At 40.0% G+C, this 13,252-nt stretch overlaps 1 protein-coding gene across 1 annotated transcript; it reads right to left on the bottom strand.

The window, feature by feature from the left end:
- Positions 1–2,291: 2,291 nt before the first annotated feature.
- Positions 2,292–3,021, bottom strand: ARL14 (ADP ribosylation factor like GTPase 14). The gene has a single exon (XM_054711026.1). It carries the CDS (start codon positions 2,888–2,890, stop codon positions 2,312–2,314), a length of 579 nt encoding a protein of 192 aa, XP_054567001.1. The 5' UTR covers positions 2,891–3,021; the 3' UTR covers positions 2,292–2,311.
- Positions 3,022–13,252: the final 10,231 nt, after the last annotated feature.

Raw genomic sequence — 13,252 nt, 5'->3', positions numbered from 1 at the left:
AGCTCCTGACAACTGCCAATCTGCTCTGTTACTATGAATTTGGCTTTTTTAGATTCTACATGGAAGGGAGATCATATAGTACTTGTCTTTCTCGGTCTGGCTCATTTCACTTAGCATAATGCCTTCCCATTTTATCCATGTCATTGCAAATGGCAGGATTTCCTTCTTTTTTGTGGCTGAATAAATTCCATTGTGTGTATATACCACATTTTCTTTATCCATCCATCAACAGACACGTAGGTTGTTTCCATGTCTTGGCTGCTGTAAATAATGCTGGACTGAACATGACAGTAGAGATATCTCTTTGAGAGAGCAATTTCATTTTTTTGAATATATACCCAAAAGTGGGCTTGCTGGATCATATGGTAGTTCTATTTTTAATTTAGCCTGGATTTATTCTTAATTGTGTCTTGTAAGCTCATTGAAGACAGAGACCAAACCTGACTTATAAAACAATATCATGGCAATTAACAGCACAGGTCTTGAAGTTAGACACAGCTAAGTTTTAATCTTGGCTCCGCCACTCCTTAGTTAAAATACTAAGTCTTTTTTTTTTTTTTTTTTTTTTTTTGTGGTTGTGGTTGTTGTTGTTTAACCTTGTTTAGTCTCAGTACTCCCATCTGTAAAATTGAGGTAACTCCTATTCCTCTCAGGGCAGTCGTGAACATTAAATGAGAAGATCTATGAAAGTGAACATTAAATGAGAAGATCTAGAACACACCCAAGTATTCAACCAATGGTAACTAGTATTATGTGTATGCCTATGTTATTATTTGAATTGCTACCACATAGCACAAAAGTAGCTGCTCAGATCTTTGCTAAACAAATCATGGCCAAGATAAGAGAAGAAAACCAAGAAAGGAATCTAGGGCCTGGCACCCTTATTTTATTATATCTTTATTTCTCTCTGTGACCTTAAGATTTGGAGTCCCAGGGTCTGCCATGGAGGTTTGAAGCCTTCTTCTAGCCCAGTGGTCGGCAAACTGCGGCATGCAAGCCACATGTGGCTCTTTGGCCCCTTGAGTGTGGCTCTTCCACAAAACACCACGTGCGGGCGCGCACGTACAGTGCGATTGAAACTTCGTGGCCCATGCACAAAAGTCGGTTTTCGGCTCTCAAAAGAAATTTCAATCGTTGTACTGTTGATATTTGGCTCTGTTGACTAATGAGTTTGCTGACCACTGTTCTAGCCCAAATGAGCCTTGTTAAAGGTGGGGTAGGATGAAATAGTTAGTACCAGGGCCTCCTTAGGCGTTCTGAGACTCTCAGGGGAATTCCAATTCAATCTCTAGTTCTTTCACTCTTCCTGCCCTCCCCCCATGGCATCTCTAGAGAGTCTCCTCATGATGGGAACTTCCAGTGACTAACCTATAACTTTGTGGGGTCCCAGGAGTTGGGTGCCCTCTTAAATACCACTTCCTGCATGAAGCACTTCCTGTTTTTCCAGGTCAGAAAGTGTATCTCCTGTTATATCACAAAGCACTCATTGTCCTATTCTACTGATTGGCTTTATGTCGTTACCCACTGTGAGCAAAGTCTGGCTCTCATTCCTGTTTGATCAGTACAGTGAGCTGTACACAGTTCTCAAGTAATGATTGTTTTGCTGAATTATACTGAAGCCGGTCTTGGGGCCGCAGCTCAAGCTGAGCTAAATCCCAGGCCTTGCCCTAAACTCTAAGGTGTTATCCTGATCCCCAGAGCTTTAAGATACAAACTTCTGCCACCTATGAGGGAACACAGCCTCTGGTAAATTAGCAGTTCATTGTTTGATTCAAAATTCCCAGCAATAGGTTTCAAAAAGCTGGCAGGAATCCAGAAGAGAAATTTTATACAGGGAATAGATAGGGATTTACAAAATGGTAACATCAAACTTTTTCCTCTCTATAATTTAAAGTTGATTTTTTTTTTTTTTTTACACCATCCAACTATTACAGAGGAGTGTGGTGGAAACAGCTGAAAACAACCTGAAAGAATTCTGGCTCTATGAGCAGACAGTTTACTTAGTAGTCATATAAAAATAATAAAGCCATAATGTATTTGGTCCCAAATATAATTATTCTGAATCACTCAACATGCACAAAATAGTAAATTTTTCATTCTCAGTGATTATTACCACAGTCTGCTAAAGTGACTGGCCAAAAATAATATTTTATAGCTATTATTATGAGTTATTTAACTTAATTTGGGTGAAATACCATCTCAGAAAAAAATAGTTTGCCATCTCAGCAACTTTCTTTTCTCACTTGGCATGGAGAGAAAGAAAAAAAAAAAAAAATTTACCCTTTCAACTTCGTCTTCCCCTGCTTGGACCTCAGTGCTGCTTGAAGAAGGCGAACGTGTCTGCTCGTGATTTCATGTGGCTCTTCACGAACTCGGTCAGCTTCCTGAAGCCCTCGGCCAGCCCATCCCCGGTGGTGGCGCAGCAGGGCTGCACGTACCAGTTCCGGTCCCAGCAGAGCTTCTTCACCTTGAACAGCCGGGTGACGTCCTCCGCGGTCAGAGCCCCCGGCTTATCCTGTTTATTGGCTAACAGGACCACCGGCACATTTTTGATGTGTTCGTTCTGCAGAAGGCGCTCAAACTCCCTCCTGGAGTCTTCCAGTCGCTGTCGGTCCGTGCTGTCCACAACGTACACCAGCCCATCGGCACGCTCACAGTAGCAGTCCCACACGGCCCGCATTTTCTCCTGGCCTCCGACATCCCACACCGTGAAGGAAAGACCCTTCCCCAGCTCCAGCATCTCCACGTTGAACCCTACCGTGGGCATGGTCACGATATCCTGAGCAAGCTTTAATTTGTACAGGACGGTGGACTTCCCAGCAGAGTCCAGCCCCAGAAGAAGAATTTGGGCTTGCTTGACTTGAGGATTTTTGGAACTCGACAGGCCCATCTCAAGCTTTTCATGAATTCTCCTTTCGGCCAGAGACCGCGTTTCTTGCCCGGGTCTTGCATGAAAATGGTAGGAGGAAGGAAGAGAGCAGATACTTCACGTTATATGCAGAGAAGAGGAACTTGTGTGTATTTATGCTGTCCCTTATCAGCTTGATTATGGGCAAACAGTGTTTTATTTGCAGTTCCAACCAATCCTGAGGAATCCGTGGTGTGAGTAACCAGCCAATGCCATAGTCGCTCAAAGGGGAAATGTTTTGTGGATGAGTCGGGCTCAGGGAGAGGCCTGCCCGGGTGATGGAAATCTAAGGTAACCAAAGGTTCAGACACGCATGGGAGCAAGAGTTGGCGGCAGAATAAAGCTTAACTTGACAAGTGGTTTGTAAAACTTCTCCAATTATTTGACCATTTATCTTATCCCAGCAGCAAATAAGTAACCAGCCTTCTGAAGTCATAAAGAGAGTTTATCTCATACTTCCCTATGCAGTATCTTTAGTACTTTCCCCTTGTCCAGATTACTCAGTAGGAAACTTGAAACCACCCAAGGTTGTCTGAACCTTACTCCCATAATCACATAGGGAATCACTTCTTTAATCTTCTAAGCAGAAGATTTACCCTATTCATAAGGCCAAATTTACAGAGGAGGAAGCTTATCACACAAACACTTTTAAAATTAAGCACACGGTCTGATTAAAGATGACAAATTGATTTATTTGGAATCAATACCTTAAATAGTATTTTCTTGTATTTATCTCCTCTCTTTCTCAAGATTCCACCAAAATCATGATAAAATAAAAATAAAAAGAACATATAAACCCATGACAAGAAGACAGGAGAGTCCATCAAAGGGTTAGGGATTTTAACAAAATTCTGGCAGATGGAATATAGATGGGAGATGAGGGGTAACTGATGCAACAGGATGAAATTGAGGCTTTGGGTGCTGATTCATAGGTTACAGAGGGAAGGAGTGAGATGAGGGTGTAAAAACATAGGGGGTCAAGCTAAAACTCTGAATCAGGAGCAAAACACACACACATACACCTTTGCCTAGTGACATTTCAGCAATGAGAAGTTACTCCCCAGGCCAAAACAAACAAACCACACACACACACACACACACACACACACACACACACACACACAAAACACACACACACACACACACACACACACACACAAAAAAAACCACAAAAACTGAACGGTTCTTTTCTAAAGAAACTGATGTCAGAAAAAGAGACCTCCATGTTTTGGCATTTGGGAGTTTTCACATTGTAATGCCTAACTCAACATTCAAGTAACCTATAGCCATCCTGGCAGTTGACAAACATTGCTCATATACACAGAGTTTCCAATCAGCTTTTCAGCACACAGAGATTTCTATATTTAATATTTAAAATGCCTTTAATGTGAATGAGGGAAAGACCAAGATAGAAATAAGAACACTTAAAGAAAGTTTAAACAGTTAGTGCAGGGAACAGAAGAAAATAAGTTTTAATCAATATTTCCAAAGATTTAAAAAGATATCGCATCCATAAAACAATAAATGGATGCTGTTAAAAAGACCACTCAAAAAACAAAACTCTTGAAAATTAAAAACATGACTTCCAAATTTTAAATAAAGATCAATAATAGGTTAGAAGGAAATAGTTTAGAAAGTAGAAGATAGAAAATATGAAAGAAAAGGTAAGAATTGTAGAGGCTTAATCCAGAAGTTTCAATGTTTGACATAGTTCTTTATTCCAGAGGGAATAGAAAATTGCAAAAGAAGAAATTATTTTAAAAAAATATATAAGAAAAATAATATAAGACTATTTTCCAAACTGAAAAAATGAACTGTCCAAATTGAAAGGCTTCCCTCAATGCTTAGCAAGTTGCTTTTTAAAACAGTTTATACCAAAGCATATAATATACATATTTTATTTTTATTAAAACTAAATTCTTATTTTTTTAATTAAGTAGACTATTCTGGGTGCAGAAATACACTTATAAAGAAATTATTTTAACCTTTTAAAGAAATATTTTAACAACTCACTGTATCTCAGAAAATAGAGATAACATTTTCATTCATTTATTCATCCATCTAGTCATTCACTCAATAACTATATATATTGATTGCCTACTTTGTGAACCACCATGCTAGATTACAGGGAATCTAGATAAATTAGGTCTGCCCTTAGGAGGATTTCATTGGAGAGAAGGTAAAGTAAAATATGTGAATAAATAAAAATAATAATACAAACTTTAAAAATTTGTAAATTCTAATAAAGAAAAGAAAAGCTAAAGTATTTTGGATATTGAAAGATTATTTCAGGATAGAGAGCATTAGGGAAATCACCTAGACAAGATTAAATATTGAACAGACCTTTGTAAAGATGTGGTGGGGGGAGGGCAGTAATTAAAGAGATGGTCTGTGTGAGCAAGGTCTCAGATATGGGAAAATATAACATATATGGGAAAAACAACAGGAATGCATAGTATATACACATGTATTTTTTTTTCCTACAAACATGTTTAACTTTTATGAGAAAACGATCACACAAATTTATATTATAGGACATGCTACAAGACAACAGGCCTGGACTCGTCAAAGTATGTCCATATCATGAAAGATAGAAAAGAGAAAAAAGAGGAGAGGAAGAATATTCTAAATTAAAAGATACATTATTCCTAAATAGATTGTTTAACTTTGATTGGATTCTTTGTCCAAAAAAATGATTAAAGAAAGTATGACAATTGAGGACATTCGATTATGAACTATATATTAGATGCTGTTATTTATCAACTAGAAGCCTGGTGCACGAAATTCGTGCACTGGGGGGTGGGATCCTTCAGCCCGGCCTGTGACCTCTCCCAGAGCCGCTGGCCAAGTAGCCTGGGCCTCCCTCTGTTGGGTGATCAATCACTTGGCTCCACAATCAATCACTCCAAAGAGGTAGGCCCCACCCACCCAGCCAGTGCTCCACAATGGATTGTCCCCCAGAGGGAGGCCCCACCCGCCCACCACAACCCACCAGTCAGTGGCCTGAGCCTCCCTCTTTGGGGTGATCATGGAGCCCCCCAATTGATTACCCCACCGGCCAGGGGCCTGGCCCTCCCTCTGTGAGCGATCATGGGGCAATGGTGGGGTCCCCCACCAATCGCATCACACCCACCTTGGCTGGCACCAATGGGTGTCATAGTGTGGTCATCCGGATGGACAGTCATTCTGCTGTTTGGCCGTTAAGTCAATTTGCATATTACACTTTTATTATTATAGATGTTAAATGTCTTGTGTACAGGGATGGTATTGTGGTTATACTAGTATAAGAGATGTTCTTATTCTAAAGAGACACATGCTAAGGTACTTAGGGGTGATATCAGCAAGTTAATTTCAACTGATTCAGCAAACACACACATATAGAGAGAGCACTCACAGAAATATGGTAAAAATTAATAACTGGTGGAATTAAGTTAGGGGTATTTGGTGTTCATTGTACTATCTTGTAACTCTCCTGTAGATTTGAAAATTTTCAAAATAATATCTTGAAAAAAAGAATTTAATGAAATGAGCTAATCAAATTAGGCTGCAGTCTGAAGTAATGTAGAGATATTATTCAGCTTACACCTGTGATAAGACTGTATTTCCAAAGGTGAATTTAGGAACCCTGACTACATTACCACTTGAGCTCTTCCCAATTCCATATTTCAATACATTGACTTTTTAAATGTTTAACATTTATTTTTTATTAAACTTGATTTATTCTTTATGAGACCCACTGTTGGTATGTATATGCCTTCACTCTGTTTTCTATTTGACTAATTGTGCCTTATTTTCAGGATAGCCAAGCAAATGAGAGGTCAAGTTCTGGATGAATATTACATCCAAATGAGAAGGTAATTCTCCTATGAAAGGGAGTAAAATAACTTCTTTTCCATGCTAATTTTCATTTTAAAAGTGTATAAATATTTCAGCATCCTTTCCTTTTGTCCCACAACATTTATGGATTCATTTGTCCCAGCCAAACCTGAGGAAAGGCAAGGTATTTGTTTTCTGTAAATCATTCTGAGATTATGCAAAAAGGTGGAATTGGGAGAGAGTTACTGGCAGGCTGAGTAGCACAGAAAATTTATTTTAAAATACAGGAATGAAAGAAATACTTTCTTTAATTTCTTACCATGGAAATGGGAGGCAAATAGACATAAATTAGAAACTCAACCATGTACTGACCAAGTAAAGATATAGAAACTTATCTCTTGGAAGAAAGTGGCAACTTATTCCATTATCATTATTTTTCACAGATAAAAAAGAAAGAATCAGGATGTGGTCATGCGACTTGCTTAGCTTATGCAGACTTCAAATATACCCTGCTTTATCTACAAGAACTATTTTACCAGTCTTTTAAAAAATAAACTTTTGGAATACTGAAGTAGCATATACACATAGAAAAATGCAAAAATCATAAATATGCAACCACCACTGACGCTAGGCTACATTTTTAATTTCCCATTTTTTGTTGCAAGCGAAAATTCCAGACTTCAAATGTTTCTACACCAGTTGTCAGAAATATACTCTATTCTCAAACATGTGATGTGAACAACAGGTACTCATTATCATAGTTGAGATTCTTTGATGCTGTGAAGAATGATATCTTCCAACCTTCAAAGCTTTTCCAAATGCCATTTTTCCAAGACAGAACCAACACTTCTATCCACATCCCCAATGGCAGAGAACTCTTTTGGTCATATGAGTAGACCACTGGGTCTGACTTCAAATCCAGCCTCTGGCACTTACCAAGTGTTGAATGGTGATAAAATCAAGACTTGTGATAATTACTTATAGTATTACATAGAATAAGTGTGAAAACACATTCCACCAAACCTGGCACATGACCGATAAAAACTTTCTTTCTCTCCTCTTACAAGTTTTGTATATGAGCTAACATTTAAAAATACCTGCAATTTTCAAATTGTTCATTTGATAATTACCATCAGTGTATTCCCCTAGGAGAATAAATTACTGTGTGCTGGACTTCTCTCCCAGCACCCCAACATTTTTATTCCCCCCGCCCCAAAGGAGATTAAAATGAACAAGGAGATGATACAACAGCAAAGGGGCCGTGAAGGCCATCTGGAACTTGGGAGGGGCAGCCCCACTCTTCCTCGGTTAAAATTGATATATTATAATTTATAGATAGTACCCTCTGTGTGTCTGCCCAGCCAGCAACCAAAGAACTGGGTGGTGCAACCTGACCACCTTACCTTATTTGGTTTCTTTTTCACTTCAGCTAAAAAAAATTATGCAAATTACAGGTTTTCATAGGTCTCCATTCTTTATAGTTTCTCATTTCTCTTCTAATTCATGATAAATCTGTGATTATTCAATCAACATCTACTGAGTGGAACACACTAAGTGGCAAGCCCTGTTCTATCTGCTGTGTTCAGAATAACAGAGTTCACCTTTTAAGAAGTAACTGAAGGTTAAACTATTTTTTAAGCCTTTCAAAATAACACTATACACAACCTTGCTATTTTAAAAAATAAAAATTTTATTTAAAAACATTATTTAAGTCCTGGCTGGTTTGGCTCAGTGTATAGAGTGTCAGCCTGCAGACTGAAAGGTCCCAAGTTCAATTCTGGTCAAGGGCACATGCCTGGGTTGTGGGCTCAAACCCCAGTAGGGGGTGTGCAAGAGGCAGTCGATCAATGATTCTCTCTCATCATTGATGTTTCTATCTCTCTCTACCTCTCCCTTCCTCTCTGAAATCAATAAAAATATATTTTAAAAAACAATATCTAAACAAACTCAAGTCATCTGAGACATCAAAAATCAAATGTGATTCTGAATTTCACTTTTGTCGATATTCTTCCTGTCCTAGTTTATGTACAAATATAATTTTGACATGCTTCATTCATCAAACTTGTATTGAGCATGTAATATGTCTGGATATAATGAAGACGCTGGTGATATGGATGTAATCCAACTAGTCTCCATTTTCAAGGAACTAATAGTCTAAGAAGGAGACAGACACTAACATGGCAGAGATATTGCTATCAGTAAGGTAATAAAACTTGAAGGAAGCACAGAAGTCATCAAAAAGAAGGGTGAGATAGCAAGTTGTGTCTAGGAAACTGGAAGCAGTTTCTGTGGAGTTGACGCGTGTGGTGGCAGAGGAATAAGAGGAGAGGAGGCTGCAGGTCTGTGTCAAGCAAGCATGGCTCATGCATGGGGTGCTCACATCCTTTATCATCCAAACTTGGACAGTTTTGAAAGTGGAAAGGGTACTTACAGAGAGTATGTCAGAAAGCAGAACAGTCCTGGGAAAACTAGGCTCTTGGTCACCCTACCAGAGGCCCCCCGAGACTTGCCTGGCTTCATGAGAGGAGGAAGCTGGAGCTAGTGTCAGGAGGAAAGGTTCGAGTGCCATGTCCGCATAGCGTCTTCTAAGTGTGTCCACTGCCACTCACTGGCATTCTCCTTTCTGGTCTTTCTAGAGGATAAACCAAGAAGTCAAAGTCGTAAGAGGACGTGCGTCTGTGGATAATAAAATCTACTTGACGTAGTTATTACTTCATACTGCCTCCAAGGAGAATGGACAGCAATGTGGAGGGTGTGGTTAGGATTCAGGTCATTCGGTTCTCTCTTTTCACCTTCTTACCTCCTTGCTCTATCCTTCTTCCTCTCAATTAATTTTTCCCCCCTTTCTTCTATCTCTTTGGGTTAGGTCTGTGAAATGCTAGAGTAGTGGCCAGGAACAAGGTAATGAATTGTTATTATGTATTACAGCCTAGGTAAACAAGTTTCTCACTTTACAAATTTGGTTTGTTTTTGTTTTGCATTATGATTTCCTACACCCAGAGCCGGCAATAGAGCCTTTCTTAAGTTCTTCAAGTTCCCTGCCCACTAGCCCCTGCTGTCCCTGTCCCCAGCTCTAAACCACGAGGTTGTACAGGGAAATAGTGTCAACATTCTCCTGGGTGTCTGCACCAATTAAATTGAAAATAAATTAAAGAATTCTGCCCAGACCTGTAACATGGGTAAAGGGCATCACGATATACTAGTAAGCTGAGATCCATATGAGCTTCAAAGTTCCATTTTAAAATAAAAAGGTCCTTAATATGGTCATAATGGAAAAGCTCATCTTGTGCCCTTTTTAATGTATGCTAATTACTCTTGTTAAAAGTATGTAAATAAACTACTATGTTTCAGAGAGCGCTAGTACTCATATAAGCAACAAATTTTATTTTTGCCTCACTCTTTTCTTTCTTATCTTTTAAAAAATAATTCCTTCCTACGATAAGCATGAAAGTAAAAATGATGAGCATAAAAATATTACTTAATATGACTCAGGTCTCACTTTCTTAATGGATGTGAATAAAGTCTATGACCAAGTTTAATACTTGTATAAATAATTATCGGTATACTAATATACCCAAATAACAATTTTTGATGAGAAATTCCAAAGGGAATTTTTGAGTAAGAAGAGAGAAAAGGAATGGTAGAGTAAGAAAGAAAAGAAAATGTTATCACACTTAAAGTGACAAGTGACATAATAAGTCAGGCCACCAAGGGATATGGCATCCTCCCCAAGGTTCCCCAAACCCGCCCATTGCTGCAGGTTCTCAGGATTGGTTTTCCGGGAATACCAATCAAGGGTCAGATGAGATGAAATTATTTTTATCAAAGATTTGGCCCTTGCACTTTTATTCTCCATAAGTAGCCCTCTTGCCTCAAAATAGTGCAACCCACGGTGCACAACTGGTTCAAGTGCATAGCTAAAATTAACTCCAGTATGAGAAATTTCAAGACACAGATTAGCTTCATATAGGCTTGAAGCCCTAAACTTTCCAGGTTTAGTCACACACAGACTGTAATCAGACAGACCTGGCTTCCAATCACAACTGTATCTCCGCCCCCCCCTCCGCCCCCCAGTATAAACCTAAGCAGCAAGTTTGTTTCTTCATTGGTAAGTTGGAAAATAATATTATCTTCCTCTCAGGGTTATTGTAAGGAATAAATGAGATACAACACAGCCTAGTACATGACACATGATGCACACTCAGTAAATGGTAGCTATTATTATTTTATTACTAGAGGCCCGGCGCACGAAATTCGTGCGTGGGTACGGTGCCTAGGCCTGGCCTGTGATCAGGGCAATCTTCCCTGGCTGCCTGCAGCTGGCCCTGCTCCCTGCTGCCACCCACCCCCGGTTTCCCATTTGCCATCAGGCAATCCAAGCCTGATGGCCAGGGGAAGGGACCAAGAGGTCTGCCGTTCTGGCCTGCTTGCTGGCCCCGCCCCTGCCGCAGGTTGCCCTCTGTTTGGGGCAACTGGTGGGGCAGGGGCCTTGGCCTGGTACCACCCGCCAACCACCCCCCGTTCCCCATTAGCCAACGGGTGATCAGAGCCTGCTGGCCAGGGAAAGGGACCAAGAAATGGTCAGTGCACCTCATAGTGACTGGTTGAGTGGTCGTTCTGGTTGTTCCGCCCTCAAGGTCAATTTGCATATTACCCTTTTATTATATAGGATTGGTCACAGGGATAGCAGGTGGATCTATATGCTGAGAACCAATTTCAGCATGTAATAATTACAAGAGTTCCATCAAAAGGTTGATGGGACTTGGGCGGCTCAACAAGGGTGAGCCACATATGTAGCTTACCTGTTGGAAACTACTAAATGGCACTTCCCCCAAACCTGAATAGGATTGTCTGCTGCCAGACAGTTCAGGGCATTTTATTGCCTCCTGTTGGCCAAACACCTGAACAGCTGTAGGCTATTCCCCAAACTGACAATGCTTCTGTACCCTTTGAAGCCCTACCCTTTGAAGTGTACATCTCCACCTTGTCTTAGGACAAATTGTGTTTAATAAATACCACGGGGTCCTTAGACAAGTAAGTCTTTAGCTTCTTTAGCTGAAGATCCTCTGACCCCCAATGCCTTTCAAAATTATCTTTCGTCTCCGGACTCTTTAATCATCTACACGCAGCCCCTTTCTCCAGATTGCTGAACCCTTTGTAAGGCTGGGAAAAGAACCCCGGCATCTATATTTGCTGGCCAAATGAGATACATTGTTAGCAACATTCTGAGAGGGAGTATAAAGTTGTATCTTGGCTTCATGGAAAAGAGTACTGTGGTCCATTATCAATGTCTGTGTGATGATTAATTTTATGTGTCAAACTTGACTGAACTAAGGGAAGCCCAAATGGACATGATTTCTGGGTGTGTTTGGGAGAGTACTTCTGGAAGGAATTCGCATCTGAATCAGTAAACTGAGTAAAGAAGATCATTCTCACCGATACAGCTGGGCATCATCCAATCCACTGAGGGCCTGATAGAACAAAAGGCAAAGGAAGGGTGAATCACTCTCTGTTTAAGACGGAGCATCCATTTTCCCCTGCCCTTGGACATCCATCCTCCTGGTTCTTGGGCTTACAGACTCAGACTGTGTTTTATGCCATTGGCTCCCTTGGTTCTCAGGCCTTTGGGTTTGGATTGAAAGTACGCTACCAGCTTCCCTAGGCCTCCAGCTTGCAGACACCAGATCATGGGAATTCTCAGCTTTTATAATCACATGAGTCAATCCTTCGTAATAAATGTCTTTTTATACGTTTCTAACTATATCTGTTCTATTTTCCTGCCGAATCCTGACTAATACAGTCTATTATGAGTGTAGGAGGGTCATAGTACCACATTTGCCATTCTCAATTGTTGGATTCAGATACAGCATGGTTCCCAAGCCTATAATTCTTCCTCTCATAGTTGAGGCCACTTGATCCTCTTTTAGAAGTTAACTGTAGTCTCAATCCTAATCTGAGACATCATGTACTTATGCAGCTCCAATCTTCCTTTCTAAGACTCAGCACAGTCATCCTTACCACTAACCTGGTCATAACATGGGTATTTTAATTTTAACAACTAGGCAACTGCCTTTGTAAATTTAATTTAATTTGGGAGAGGGGCTTTTTAAATAAATCCCAGTTGCAAATGTTAAACTCAAGTCTGGTACTGGGTTTCTTGCACTCCAATTCCTGAAATAGGTACCCTCACTCACATTTGCCATACACTTTCTAAAACTAGCATCCCTGCCCTGGCCAGGTAGCTCAGCTGGTTAGAGCTTTGTCCCAGTATGCCAAGGTTGTGGGTTCCATCCTAAGTCAGGGCACATACAAGAATCAACCACTGAATGCATAAATAAGTAGAACAGCAAATTGATGTGTGTGTCTCTCTCTCTCCTTTCCTCTTTCTCTCAAATCAGTTTTTAAAAAAAAAACAAACTTTTAAAACTAGCATCCCTAACCCTTGGAATCTAACTTCCAGGATAAAGCCTTTTTAAAAAACATTAAAAACTTCTTGATTGTTGAGTATGGGCTTCTCATTATTGCCCA

This window comes from Eptesicus fuscus, chromosome 3 (assembly GCF_027574615.1).
Source record: "Eptesicus fuscus isolate TK198812 chromosome 3, DD_ASM_mEF_20220401, whole genome shotgun sequence".
NCBI classification, from domain to species: domain Eukaryota; kingdom Metazoa; phylum Chordata; class Mammalia; order Chiroptera; family Vespertilionidae; genus Eptesicus; species Eptesicus fuscus.
This window is presented reverse-complemented; position numbering and strand designations above follow the sequence as displayed.

Coding starts and splice junctions, on each gene's coding strand:
- ARL14 (XM_054711026.1), bottom strand. CDS start 2,890: ATGGGCCTGTCGAGTTCCAAAAATCCTCAAGTCAAGCAAGCCCAAATT.